Source organism: Pinus tabuliformis, chromosome 9 (genome assembly GCF_031772625.1).
Source record: "Pinus tabuliformis cultivar Carrire ecotype Pingquan chromosome 9, CPIR1, whole genome shotgun sequence".
Taxonomy (NCBI): domain Eukaryota; kingdom Viridiplantae; phylum Streptophyta; class Pinopsida; order Pinales; family Pinaceae; genus Pinus; species Pinus tabuliformis.
In genome coordinates this window covers 571,236,484-571,252,397 of record NC_142307.1, presented here as the reverse complement: position 1 = coordinate 571,252,397, position 15,914 = coordinate 571,236,484, and the positions used below count along the sequence as shown (strand labels likewise).

The 15,914-nt window shown below is 33.4% G+C and overlaps 1 protein-coding gene across 1 annotated transcript; it reads right to left on the bottom strand.

Moving 5' to 3' along the window:
- Positions 1 to 13,134: 13,134 nt before the first annotated feature.
- On the bottom strand, positions 13,135 to 14,530 carry LOC149149823 (uncharacterized). Its single transcript, XM_089445911.1, has 3 exons — positions 14,289 to 14,530; positions 14,069 to 14,150; positions 13,135 to 13,618 (listed from the first exon to the last, which is right to left on the bottom strand). Exons 1-3 carry the CDS (start codon positions 14,460 to 14,462, stop codon positions 13,161 to 13,163), a joined length of 714 nt encoding a protein of 237 aa, XP_089302037.1. The 5' UTR covers positions 14,463 to 14,530; the 3' UTR covers positions 13,135 to 13,160.
- Between the last annotated feature and the right edge of the window lie 1,384 nt (positions 14,531 to 15,914).

Sequence of the window (15,914 nt, the reverse complement as noted above, 5' to 3'; positions counted from 1 at the left end):
GAGAATTATATCAGTTTGGTAATGCTAGAGGAAAAAAATTATAGTATAGACCACACATTGCACATTCTATCTAGGATATTAGGCAACATCTCCTTCTCCTTGAATGAGGGTAATGACTAGCTAGTGCATGCCTGGAGATTCTGCCTAATAGTTGTTATCACTCACTAGTTTTTGCTTGCAACTCTAGTAGTTTTTTTTGTTTTCTCATGTTAATGTATGTTAAGGTATGGCAGAACCAACCTCTTTTTATAAGTTTCTATTTACAAGATGCTCTAGTTAGATGAGGTCTTACCAACCTTAAAACTCTAAAATTATGTTATTGGTCTGGTTTTCCTTCAGGCAAATTAGTAACATACTTTTTTTGGTGTATGTAATCCTTAAAGAAAAAAGAAATGCCCATTTTGTTTTTAATGCTTTATAATGTATACAAAATGATAATTTCCAAAGTCGTTTTTTCGTGATTATCAATTTTTTATGAAGCCCTCTTCTACAAGTTCATCTGCAAGTCCATCTGCAAATTATATAAAAAAATATTAATATTAAAACATCTTCTTAAACATAAAAATAAAATTTTAATTGGAAGATTATCAAATACACATTTTATTTTATTTTCAATAAACTAGCGCAACCATATAAATCAAAATGGCTAGTAAATGACGATAGACATAAATCCATGATAAACATCAAAACACTTCATGAAACATCCCATGTTGCTACAAAAAAAAATGTAGGGTAAATTGTATTACCTTTGAAAACTAAAATTTGCCTAGTGCAATGTAGATAGTCAAGTCAGTGTCACTTGAAAGACCTGTAAGAGCAAAAAACTCACAACGGAAACTAAATAAGCATACACAGCATAAACCAACATGAAGACACAGAGATTTTAATGTGGTTCACCCAACCAATCTGGGCTACGTCCACCAAATAGAGGCATCGACAATCTTATTACTCAACAGGAGATTACAACAACATAATTCCTCACACCCTCTCATCACACATATCCTCTACGGGCTTACATTTTATAGCTGGGAGAAGAAAACTGAATCATAAATTCTCTCACAACAAATATAGGATGCAATAACTCCTCCTCAAGAATAAATGGAGCTAATTTAGCAACAAATCCTATTGTTGTCACATTCATGAGATTTTTTCCAAATTTAATTAACAAAAAATCTCAATAATCTCCACCTTGACAACAATTATCCTGATACCCTGTTCCTTTATTATTTTATCTTTTCTGTAAGCCAAGAGAAGCTAGACACCAAATTAGCTTCTCTAACAAAACTGGTTTCGTGAACATGTCTGCACAATTTTCCTTTGTATGCACTTTTTCAAGAGAGACTCCCCTTTCAGTGATAACCTGTCTTACAAAATGGTACTTGATAGGTATATGCTTTGATTTACTATGATAGGCCGGATTCGTAGCCAAATGAATTGCACTTTGATTATCACAAAATAACTTGATGTTGTCCTGTAACCTACCAAACTCACCAAACAAGCCTTTCAACCAAATCGCTTCTTTGCAAGCATGTGAAGTAGCTATGTATTCTGCTTCAGTAGTGGATAAAGCAACAATGATCTGTAGCTTTGACATCCAGCTAATAGCTCCACCTGCAATAGTAAGACATACCCTGATGTTGACCTTCTCTTATCCAAATCACCTGCAAAATTGGAATCAACATATCCGCAAACAAATTCACTACTCCTGTTATAAGTGATACAATAATCACTTGTGCCTCTCAAATACCGAAGCACCCATTTCACTGCTGACCAATGTTCTTTTCCTGGATTTGCCATATACCTGCTAACAACCCCAACTGCATGTGAAATATTTGGTCAAGTACAAACCATCGCATACATCAAACAACCTACTACATTGGCATATGGAATTCGAGACATATATTCTTTTTCTTCATTTGTATTAGGACATAAACTAGAAGAAAGCTTAAAATGGGAAGCTAAAGGGACTGAAACAGGCTTCACATTTTTCATACCAAACCTCAAGAGTATTTTCTCAATATACTTCTGTTGTGATAGCCACAGCTTACCATTGCTACTGTCTCTGAAAATCTCCATGCCCAAAATCTGTCTTGCTGCTCCTAGATCTTTCATATCAAATGTCCTAGCCATCTGAGCCTTTAACCTGTTGATCTCTATTATGCTTTTTCTTGCTAAAAGCATATCGTCAACATACAACACTAAGATAATGAACATGCCATTACTTAATTTCTTAAAGTAAACACAATGATCATATTCACTTCTTATATAATTTTGACTCATCATGAAAGAATCAAATTTCTTGTACCATTGTCGAGGCGACTGCTTCAGACCATACAATGATTTCTTGAGCTTGCAGACAAATTTCTTGTTGCGATTTTGAACAAACCCTTCCGGTTGTTCCATGTAAATCTCCTCATCTAAATCTCCATGTAAAAATGTAGTTTTAACATCTAGTTGCTATAATTCTAAATCAAGTAAAGCAACTAATGCTAATACAATTCGAATTGAAACAATTTTTACAACTGGTGAAAATATCTCATGAAAATCAATGCCTGCTTTCTGAGAAAAACCTTTTGCGACCAACCTTGCTTTGTACCTGTCCTCTGTATCATCAACACCCCTTTTCAATTTGTAAACCCATTTACATCCCACAGTTTTTCTGTCTTTAGGAAGTTCTACCAGATCCCATGTGCCATTCTTGACTAATGCCATCATCTCGTCCTTCATAGCTTCTTTCCACTTTTCACTTTTAGAACCTTCTACAGCTTCCTGATAGCATAAAGGTTCATCATCATTAGCGGTTAAAGCAATTGAAGTAACATAATCATCATACCTTTTAGGAGGACGTTTGATTCTTGTGGACCTCCTTAAAGATGTTTTTGGTACTTCCACAATTTGCTGATTATTATTTGTAGGAACTTCTTCATGATCTGCATCTGAAACTTGTTCATCTTGACTATCATCAGTATTTGAATTGGTTTCAAACTGAATGTGTTGAAGCTTAGATACATTATCCTGTTTCAATTTATCATCTACATCTGGATTTTCAAGTGAAGATTCATTAAATTTAACATCTCTGTTAATGATGATCTTGTGAGTAGTAGGATCCCACAATCTGTATCCCTTAGTCCCATAACCATATCCAACAAAGATATATCTTTTTGATTTAGGATCTAATTTAGAACGCTGATGTTTCGGAACTAGAGCATATGCATCACAACCAAAAACTTTCAGTTTAGAATAATCACAAGGATGACCTTTCCATACCTCTTGAGGAATTTTGCATCCTATTGCAGTTGATGGTGATCGATTTATCAAATAACAAGCTGTAGAAACCGCTTCTGTCCACAATTCCTTTTGCAAATTGGCGTTACTTAGCATACTTCTTGCTCTCTCTAAAAGAGTCCTGTTCATGCGTTCAACAACTCCATTTTGCTGAGGAGTATATACAGTGGTTTTATGTCTTTCGATCCCAACGTCCTTGCAATAATTATCAAATTCCTTTGAAGTAAACTCACCACCATTGTCAGTTCTTAAACATTTAATGGTTCTTCCAGTGATGTTTTCAACTAATGCTCTAAACTGTTTGAAAACTGTGAATACATCAGACTTCTTCTTTAACATGTAGACCCACACTTTTCTAGAGAAATCATCAATAAAAGATACAAAATATGACGATCCTCCATATGAGGTTGTAGGAGATGGACCCCAAACATCAGAATGGATATAATCAAGGATTCCCTTACTAGTATGTTTTCCAGTTTTAAACTTCTGCTTGCTTTGTTTCCCAAATAGACAATGGTGCAGAAATCTAACTTAACAGACTTTAAATTAGGAAGTAACTTATGATCAGATAAAATCTTTAAACCTCTTTCGCTCATATGGCCCAACCTTTGATGCCATAAACGAATAGAATTACTGTCGTTTTCAGATACTGTAGAAACATGATTTGACTCTGTTCTTCCTTCTAACTGAAAAATATTTCCAACTTTCTTTGCTTTCATTACTAGTAAAATTCCTTTATAAACTTTCATTACTCCACCTTGAATAAAAGTTTTATATCCATTAGTGTCTAGTACTCCTAGTGAAATGAGGTTTTTCTTAGTTCAGGTACATGTCTTACATCAGTTAGAATTTTATTTGTCCCATCAAACATTTTAAGCTGGATGCTTCTAATTCCCACAATGTTACATGTGACATCATTTCCCATGTAAACTACTCCATCATTGATTGATTTATAAGTTTTAAACCATTCTCTATGAATGCACATGTGATTTGATGCATCAGAATCTAACAGCCAATGTTGATCATGATTAGACAAACTAATTGATAACACTTCATCACTCATACCTGAAATGGATGCCGAACCTGTATTTGTCGTGTTTGCTTCTTTCTTCTCTGTCGAAGAGTCTTCTTTGGATGCTTGCTGTCTCTTCCAATAGTCCTTCTTCAAATGTCCCGATTTGCCACAAAACCAACACTTTACCTTACTCTTCTTCCCTTTCGATTTTGAACGCGAGTTGTTGTGCTTACTGAAGCGTCTTTCTTTAGAACGACCTCTGACCATCATTGCTTCTGATGTAGAGGTTTCTGAATTTGACCTCTTCCTTGTTTCTTCGGACAACAAAGCTCCAACAACATCATCAAATTCAAGGGTTTTTGATGAACTAAGACTTATAGAAGTAACAAAATGATCCCATGACTCAGGCAACGAGCATAATAAAGTTATAGATTTATCTTCTGATTCAAATTTTACTTTTATACTTTCTAACTGCACCAGGAAAGTATTAATGGTATTCAAATGATCAGTAATGGATGTACCTTCCTTCATGCGCAAACTGTACAACTGTCGCTTCAGAAGAATCCTATTGGTTAAGGATTTTGTCATGTACAGCTTTTCAAGCTTTGTCCACAAACCAACAGCAGTTTTTTCTGACACGATGTTAAACAAAACATCATCCACCAAACACAGTCGAATGCCGCTCAGTGCTCTTTCATCCAAGTCACTCCATTCATTATCTGTCATGGTGTAAGGTTGTTTAGCTTTTCCCAACAGTGCCTTCGCCACACCTTGTTGCACGAGTAGATCATACATCTTCACTTTCCAGATCTCGAAGTTGTTTTTGCCATTGAACTTCTCGATCTCAAATCGAGCACTTTGAGTTTTTGCCATGTTGTGTCACACAAAATCTCCAATTGCAACTTTTAATAAATGAAGTTTTTATTTAAAAACTACCCTTCATCAATATAATGTCATGGGATATTACAATTTAAAAAACAAAACTATTATATAAATATAATATCATATATAATACAAATCATACAAATCGTTTCTTTTGGTTTGTAAAAAAAAAAAAAAAGGCATTTCATAACAACTTTATAAAAACTTCAAATCAACCTTTGTGATTTAATGTACGAAAGCGATCCATTTGTAATCGTTTTTGTTTTTTTTAAAATATCAATTTCATAAAACATTCCAAATCATTTCAACAGCGGCAGTTTAATAACCATTTCAGCAGCGGCAGTTTAATAATCATTTCAACGACGACAGTTTAATAATCGATGTCAACAGTTCAACGCCATGTTAATAATCGATGTCAAAAAAAAACTTGAAAAACACCATGCCGTTAAACACTTGCAAACCGAATTTTGTTTTAATGGCAGTTCACCATCGTTCAATGCTGCCAGGCTCGTAGTCCACCGGTCCGCGGTCTGACAGTCCACGACCACTAGTATTTGCGCTGATCCAGAGTCACCGCCGGCGTCTCTGTCACACGCAGCAGACTTGGCCTCTCAGCCGCTCAGGCACAAGCAACAGACGCCACACATGTACCAGCTCAACAACATTGCTCTGATACCAATTGTAAGAGCAAAAAACTCACAGCGGAAACTAAATAAGCATACACAGCATAAACCAACATGAAGACACAGAGATTTTAACGTGGTTCACCCAACCAATCTGGGCTACATCCACCAAACAGAGGCATCGGAAATCTTATTACTCAACAGGAGATTACAACAACATAATTCCTCACACCCTCTCATCACACATATCCTCTACGGGCTTACATTTTATAGCTGGGAGTAGAAAACTGAATCATAAATTCTCTCACAACAAATATAGGATGCAATAACTCCTCCTCAAGAATAAATGGAGCTAATTTAGCAACAAATCCTATTGTTGTCACATTCATGAGATTTTTTCCAAATTTAATTAACAGAAAATCTCAACAAGACCTAACCATATCCAAAAATACACTCTCCTTAAAGAGGAGGGATAAATGAATTCTAACATAAACAAGATTAAATTGACTAAGACTGATAAACTAGCCTAAGTGGCCTTGTAGAAAAACATTTATAAACATAAACAAAAAGTCCATAACCATTACCATATCACGTCTAATTCAAAGGACATGTTTTCTATACTACAACCTAGATGGGTGTTTTTGGGTCCTCTAAAGTACCTCTTGCCACTAGATAAATGTCAAGGTGTTGTTCAATCATCTCCATTCTCCAATCCAGATCCCTCGGGTGCTTGTGCAGGGTTCAAGAGAGTGAAAGATATCCATGTGGTTCTCATGTCGGTCCAAGATAGTCCGTCCTAGTAAAAACTTCATCCACCAATAAAGGTATACAATCTGCATATATTGGTTGAAGCATCTCCCTTATGTGCCCTACATCCAGGATCTAATCAACCCATTCTGTAAGAACCTTTATATATGAAAGAGTAATCCTATGAGAGGATGTTTCCCCTTTAGATTTGGTGAGTTCTTCTTGAAAATTCGCTGGTGTAAGCTCTCGAAATCGTGAGGCAAATTCTTCTAGCCTGGGGTGCATGTGGGTGTGACCTCTATGGGCTCACTCTTGGTAATAAGAGAACCCTCTTCTAACATGATCTCGTTGGCATCACATGGGGAGCAGACCCATTGGAAGAAAGAATTCAAAAGGTGACCAATATCGCCCCGGGTTGCTAGAGGAGCAGGGGTGATGCCCTAAGAAATCACTGCCCAAAAGAGAAACTCCAAAGAATCATAGGATAACAAAAAAAGACACTGGCCCTACAAGAAAGCCTAGTGATGTAACAATAGAAAAAGAACCCATCGACCATGAATTCCCAACCCAACACAAACCAACAACTTTGCCAATAAACCACTGAGATAACAATCCCCTTAGAAATGGAAGGCCTACATTTGAAAAAGGAAACAACACCACACGAAGAGGGAGAAAAGGAAGAGCGTAAAGCTCACAGAGAAACCAAGGCGGAGATTTGAAGTCACCACTGAATGACTAACCAGAAGATAGAAAAGGAAATCCATGCTAGTGATAATAGGCAGAGGATCACATAAAGGGAAAAAAGTAGTGACTGTTGACCTCACCCAAACACCACACTAATCACCTTGCATAGATTCCAAAATAATTGATACCAAATAACAGGTGAAGCCACAAAGCCTAGAGGAGGACATCAATCACTGCATGATGGAATTTCAGTCGGGGGAATTAATAACTCTGCACTGCTATATCCTTTGTGACTGTTACATGCACCTAGCATGTTTGCCCTTGTCATTAGCGAGTCTGGCTTTTCCTCCAGCACTTGCTTCTCTACGCCTGTAATCAGGAGCCTACATTACATTGTTGTGAGTTTAACAGCCTGGGTGGGGTAATAGCCACTTATTCCATCACATGAATGAGCCGCTCAATCCCTCCACACACTGTCTGCCACCGTCTTCTTACCATAACAAATAATTACTTGTGAAAGCTCATCCAATGTTACATTTAACATTGTCAAGGGCAAGTTTCCACGCCCCCCATTTCATTTGTTAGGTGGGCAAATGACATCCCGTCCCCCATACACCTCCAACCCTGCGTCGATATTCACCCCATATGAAGCTTAAAAAATCATAAAAATAAACTAAATTATAAATTTATTTTAATTTTTTGTTATTTTTTAATTATAAAAAAATCAATATACAAGTTAAACATATATTTAAAAAAAACATTATAACAAAATTTGTAACTATGGAAATTCATATCCACTTTACCATATTTGTAATGAGGCTTTGTTAATAATATGGGTCAATAATATGACTTATCAATACCACATGCCCAAAATAAATCATAACTCATTTATATAACACTTGTTCATATGACTTTTTTTTTAATTAATTAATTTAATTAAAAAGGTAAAAAACTTTTAATTTATGTATACTACTAAAAGTATTCTAAAATATTACCTGGAAGTTAAATCCTTACCATTCACTTAATAATTATTAATAATCAAATTAAAATTCTAAAAATTTTATTCCAAAAAATATAACATAATTGAAAAAAAATCCATATTTTACATGCGTTTTATAAAAATTTTTAAATATCCATTTTTATTCAATGAAAATTCTTTTATAATTCTATCTTACAATTATACACACATTTATTAATAAAATAAAATAAAATTCTTTTATAATATTATCTTACAATTATACAAACATTTATTAATTAAAAAACACTTAGGCTTGCACATGCGTCATATTAAAAAAATACACCATTTATTTCATTCTCAATAATTCAAAGTCTTTTTCATACTATACATTGAAGAATCCGTTATTGTTCCATGAAATTTTAATAAATAGACTGAATATGATCACTTTAGCCTTGAAGTACTTTTTCATTGATTTTATTAAAATATTACTTTGATTTTGATTTTAATTTTAATTTTAAAAATAATTCATATTTTTAATATGATTTATAGTCTAATTTAATATTAATTTAATATTAAATTAATATATAAAATATTTTTATGAGATAGTTTAATTAATCATTATTTTATTATAAAATATTAGGTAAGTTATGAGAATAGAAAGTTTGTATATATATTATAGTCTAATTTGTAGATAAAATGATTTTTCTTACAATTATTTATCTGGTTAATTTTAATCAAAATCTAAGAGATTTTTAAAAATTTAAGTTTGATTTGTTTAATCTGCATAATTCAAGTGTCACAGATTTTTCATGGCACTGAATCAATTTATGCATTCAAAAATGTATTTTGAACGAGATTTTGGTGAATTCAGATGAAAAAAACTATTTTGTTTATAAGTTAGACTATCCCTAAAATTATTATGATATATATATGAAATTATTAAATGAGTGTGAAGTTTATCAATGTCTTTTTAAATATTTTAATAATACTAGTTTTGAAATTTAACCCAAGTAACTGAGTGTAATCATTTTTGGCCTTTTTTAAACTTGCTATATTTTGGTTTGTTTGGTGAATTTTTTTTAGGCCAAATCTTATTTTGTTGTTATTTAAAATGAACTTTTCACTGTATATATACATCCAGCGCACTGAAAAACCTTGTGACACTTAAATTTTGAATTAAAATTGAAATATCCAAAAATAAATAAAAATAATAATAATAATATATTCTATATATATATATATTAAATTTTTGTGTGAAATTTACTTATTTATATATAAATAAATTAATCATTTATATTTAATTTCCAGTAGCCAAATTATCAACAATCAATTTGTATGAAAGTTTATCGATATTTTATTAAATGTTTGTATAATTAAAATAAACCATTTATAAAGAAGTTTATCAATGTTTTATTAAATATTTTAATAATACTAGTTTTGGAATTTGAACCAAGTAATTCAGTGTATTATTTTCATAGGCATTCACTGTATATACGGATTCAACATGTACCATTTTCATAGGCATTCACTGTATATATGGATTCCACATACAACATCCTGAAAATCTATGTGATATTACGATTGTAGAGAGTTTCCAATTCAATTTTGTGATTCCAAAAAATTCCCCCAAATTTTAAACAAATTAAACTAAAAAATATATGAGAAAACCTTCCCAAAAAAATAAAACAAATATGCTAAAACATTTTGATATTTAAAAAACCTACATTGAAAACTAATTTTAAATAGTATAATGTGAAATTTCTATCCACGGTTATTAGTAAATATAAAAAATAATTTTAAATAATATAATGTGAAATTTCTATCCACTGTTATTAATAACTAGCAATTGTCTCAAAAGATACAAAGAGAGGCCAATAGGATTATTAAATTGGAATTGTTGCATTTTTCTAGAAAAGTTAATTGGTTTGTGGAAAACTTTGTTTTCTTGCACTGGATCATTGTGCAATTACTTTTTTTTAGATGTTTTGTTTATATCTATACTACAAGGAACACATTGAATGTCTTATTTCATTTTAGAGTAAGTTAATTACCCAAAATCAAGAGGTTAAGTTAATTACCCAAAATCTCTGAGTAAAATTTCAAAAGCATGAACACATGCCATTTCATATGCACAATAAACCAAACTTTAAAAGTTCAATGCTTAGATGCGACCATTGTTGATGCATAGGAAAGCCTATCGACTTACACATAATCATCGCACATATTCGAAATATATAAACATAATCATCGTACATACTTGACATACATACTTATTGCCAACTGAAATCTATTCAAACAGAAACCCAAACCACATATGGTTTGCTCATAATTATAAACATCCACTTCCCTGGCGGACGTTAATGCCTCTGTGATTTTATGAACTTGGTGGTCCACTAACATATTTGTTCGTTGAGTTTTTCGGTCCCGAAGATTTGGCACAAAATCGAACACTCTGCAGTCCTGTTCAATGTTGTTGATCTTTCTTCGAAAAGACGAAGCATACGCGGAGGCAAACAAGGGTTGGAACAAGCTTCTTGTGAAAATTTTATGCAAAACTTTCTCAGAACAACATAATGTATAGCCTATTGTCTGTTCAAGATTTTCACTGTTCAGAGATTGGAAACCGTAATCGAGCTAAAGAAGTTCCATTGCAATTGTAAGAACGTGAAGTCAAATACAAGACACTAAACTTTAAATGACATTATTTTTTGGAAGGACTCAACGTATTTACTTTACTTTTTTGTAAATGAAAGAATGACTCAATCAAAGCGTTGACATAATGCCTCGATCAAAGAACTGAGTTATAAAGAAATGATTTAGTTTGTTATTTTAATTTTCCAACGCTAAATGTTCACAATGTGAACAAGTGAACATCTTAACAGAATTGAACTCGTCCTCGGTGTCAGTGTTTAGATAAGGTCTTCAAAACGTTTAATATGCATTTACAACACAAATGAATTAGGCTATTTATAAAATACTTTCGAAATGCAAACATTTACACACTTTGCCTAGCTTTGCCTTGTTTTCTTTACCACTGTATAAGAGGCTAAATAAGATTTCAAGGTTAATGGTTGAAGGCAACTGCTTTAGATCTTTGGATATTTTATCACATTTTTATCACCTCAGATGGAGTGAAATGAATATGAGCTTTAATAACTACTAGATTTAAAGGAAGGTTATTTATATCTTGATAAAAGGTTACCGTATGTTGTTTTTACAGCAAACACGGATGGAGATATTGCTGCTCTGTGGTACAGCTTTGAATCCAGGCGACCATCTGTTTCCCTTCATCAACTTTGCCTAAACCAGATTGCAGACAGCAGCAATAAACTATGCTGGAAATCTCGGTGTCTACTCCATCAAATAAAATTACAGACGGCAAGAAACAACAAGAGCAAATATAATATATAATTTATTGGTAAGAATTCCGAGTATCTATCGCCAGGCTTGACAAGCGTTGTCATCTGATAGAACTCTGTCAAACTCAAACCATGCTTTACACAATTGTTTCCGAAGGATGGAAAATGAAGTTGGGAAGGCCACAGATTTGATCGATCGCTCGCTAACGCCGCAACATTGCCTCGATTGTCTCCTCTGCAAGCCCAGCCTCTCGAGGCAAATCAGAAATGCTTAATACTAATTAGTGCTTGCCAAAAGCCAGGGAAGAAGAACAGTGCTTGCCAAAAGCCAGGGAAGAAGAACAACGACAACAACTGGTAGACCAAAGAAATGATTAACTCTGAAGCCAACTCGTGCTGACGGAATTCTACCACATTTTATTGATATTTGCTCTCGCCATTTACATCCCATATTGCATATTCACCACCCACTTTCAACCTCCTTTCTTTCGACCATATGCCGTCTAATTTTGACCCCATTTGGGAAAACACTGATCAGTTAACAGTCATTTAGAAAGCATAAAAGAAACTATGGAGAGCAACAGTGACATAAAAGAATGGGAAAAAGCAGTAAAAATATCTTCAAGAGTGACATAAAAGAATGGGAAAAAGTAGTAAAAAATATCTTGCCATGTGCATATTTGGAAAAAGCAGTCACACTTCAAATCAACGGTTGAAAGTGTCTCACTTGATCGAACGGAGGAGGGTAAAAGTGTTGACAATTATTGATGCATAGGAAAAGCCTATTGGCCTAAATATATAATTTATTGGTAAGAATTCTGAGTATCTATTGCCAGGCTTGACAAGCGTTGTCATCTGATAGAACTCTGTCAAACTCAAACCATGCTTTACACAATTGTTTCCGAAGGATGGAAAATGAAGTTGGGAAGGCCACAGATTTGATCGATCGCTCGCTAACGCTGCAGCGTTGCCTCGATTGTCTCCTCTGCAAGCCCAGCCTCTCGAGGCAAATCAGAAATGCTTAATACTAATCAGTGCTTGCCAAAAGCCAGGGAAGAAGAACATCAACAACAACTGGCAGACCAAAGAAATGATTAACTCTGAAAAAAGAATGGGAAAAAGCAGTAAAAATATCTTGAAGAGTGACATAAAAGAATGGGAAAAAGTAATAAAAAAATATCTTGCCATGTATATATTTGGAAAAAACAGTCACACTTCAAATCAACGATTGAAAGTGTCTCACTTAATCGACCGAGAAGAGTAAAAGTGTTGACAATTATTAATGCATAAAAAAAGCCTATTAGCCTAAATATAATGTTAACCGATGATTAATTTATTTAAAAATAACTTTTAATCTTATATTTCACCTATTAAATTACATATCAATCTATTAAACCTATTAAATCTAATACCATATTTAATTATACATCAGTCTATTAAATCTCAATACCAAATTAGACATCAATAAGAAAAACTAAATAACAATATTGGAAAATCAAAGTTACTATTTTATAAACCAATTTATAAAAAATAACATCTCTGAAATTATTATATTTACATAACTAAGCTAATAATGAACAAACAGCGCTGATCTCCATTCCTCGGCATCAAATGCCAACTGGAAAGATAGCTCTGATTTTCCACATAACGCTGCTACGCAGGGAGGAAATAATTCCATCTATACTTCCAACACGCGCAGAGGGCGCTGAGACAATGGCACAACGAAAACGGCAGGCGCGTTGGACGGTACCATCTGGTGATTTCAACGTCCAAAGAGAGGAAATAATTCTACCAAATGCAGAAGCCGCTAAGACGAGCGCACAACGAAAACGACAGGCGAGCCGCACGGAATTGTTTCTTGATTTCAGCGTCCACTTGCTTCTGCAATATTTCTTTGTCAAGCTGTTCTGTCTTTTGCCTCTCACCTGCCTCTCAAATTCGATGGCCTTTCTCGTCTTCTCGCGCTTGGCCATTGCTCTAATTCGCTGAATTCTCTTCTTCGGATTCACACGCCCTCTCACTGTTACTTTCTCTTGCGAAACATCCACCCCATAGTGCTGCAAATCTGCCCATCACAATGTCACATTCACATTCAGAAATTAGGACCAGAATAAAATTTCATTAAGTAATCCGCAAACAAATTGACTTAATATATTTGAAAAACAGGGATATACATGATCCCTTAAGATTTCATTCATAAAAAGAGGTTAATTTGGGCGAAAACCAGGGTATTTTTATGTGGATTGCTGATTTTTTGAGAGATATGAATAAAGTTAACTATTTGATCGCCCCATGTCTGTCTAATTGTAAAATACTAAGGTATCTCTATGTCTGTTGTGGATTTTCTGAATATTTTTTGATCAGACGAACAGAGATAAGGTTAATTATTTAACCGCCCCATATTTGTCTAATTGTAAAATATTCAGAAAATCAGAAATTAATACCAAAAATATATTCAACTGCTCACAAACCAAAAATTTATTATACAGAATAAGATCAAGATCAAGAAACATACTGTCCATTTTGGAGAGCACTTTTGAGACTTTATCGCGGCACTCAGTGCAGCGCATATTAGCATTCAGAACAATCAGCTGAACCTGTGAAGCAGAGTAATGTTTGTGACAACATCAATAATGTCAGACTTTAGCTGAATCCAGACGATGGAGTTCATGAGAACGATTCAAAAGAACAGTGGCAGTATGCAATAAAGATGTTAATGGCAGAAATGGGTTTACTCTAGGCATTGTTAAGGCTCCGGCTGAGTGCAGTAGCTGAGTATTTGGCGCCATTTGGGAGCGTTGATGAGCGAACAAGAACATTGTGCAGCTCCAGAGACCAGGCCCTGAGATCCCGTATCTTTTGCATTTATATAGATCCCAGGAGCTGATTAAATGTATAATAATTTTCATTTCTTCAAACAAAATCTGCCAATTCAAGAAGTCGGAATTTTCATTGAGATCCGAACGTTTATCTTTTCTGAAACGTTAATCATTTTTTATAACGAATTTTAGAACCTAAAAACCTAAATAAAAAGTTGGTTTATATTTTGGAGGAAGTAACTTTTCACATGGCACAATTTAATCAAAAAGGAAGTTTGCTAGACATTTAATGAAACTCCACGCGAAATGTGTCAGAACGGAACATGACATTATCTTCTTAATTTTACTTCCACTGACAACTTGCAGAAGTATTATGCATTTATTTTCGGAGTTGTTTTTAAAGAAATTTTTTTGGTGGGTTTTTCTGGGTCAAAATTTGGCAGAAATTTATTGGAATCGCAAGTTTGATAGCTAATTTCTGCACAATCAAAGTGTCCCAAGGGTCTTTCAGGGTGCTGAATCCAAATATGCAGTTAAAAAACCATTTTAAATAATACAAATCAAGATTTAACCTCAATTTTTTCCATCGATTCCTTCACTGTAATCTCCAAAAAATCGCACTAAAGACAACTCCTTTATTTTGTATTAGTCTATAAATTAATAATATATATTTAAAGAATTTTATATATTTTGATATAGGTTTATTTAGGTAATTTAAAAATTTCATTTAATTATTGGGTGAATAATAAAGATTTAATTTCTATGGAAAATATCAAAATATTCATAATAGCGTTTAATGATCAAGTATTAAGATTTATATCTAAATAAATATAGAGGGTTTATTCAATTGGTCCACGTCCATACGATTAACTCAATTGGTCCATTTCCTATTGTCAAGTTTTTTTATAAGTTCAATTCTCTTGGCACAACATTTTTGCAGACCATGGATTCAATTCCATAGACATCTTCAATGACAATGAATCATATAGGTAATATATATGTTTAACTCATATATTATTATTATTATCTAATTTTAAGGTTATGGCCAAGCGAGACACCAAATTGGTATATGAGACCCCTTGTTTGTACTTCTTTGGTTGTGATCCTGTGATCTCTTAAAAGACAACACATGCTTTTAACCATTAAATCTACTTAAAAAACACATTACTTCTTTTAATAATAATAATAATTATTATTATTAAAATATAAATAATATAAAATATATTATTAAATAAGTGTTTTAATCGTTATGATGATTGATGTGGCATTTAAAAATCATTTAATTTATAGTACTATGGTACTCTATATATATGGAAATGAAAGGTGAATAGTTAAGGTGTAAAACATATATTATATATCATGCTTACTGTATGGTTAAAGTTTTGGAATAATGGTTTTGGGAACAGATAACATGTTAAAATTGTCAAATTTAATAGGTTTTTTTTCTTGGAATTACTACCGAATACCCATACTGTGAGAACAGTTGTCAAAATTGTGAACTTAAACAGAATATATCTTTGTGAAATTCGTACCATGGCACCC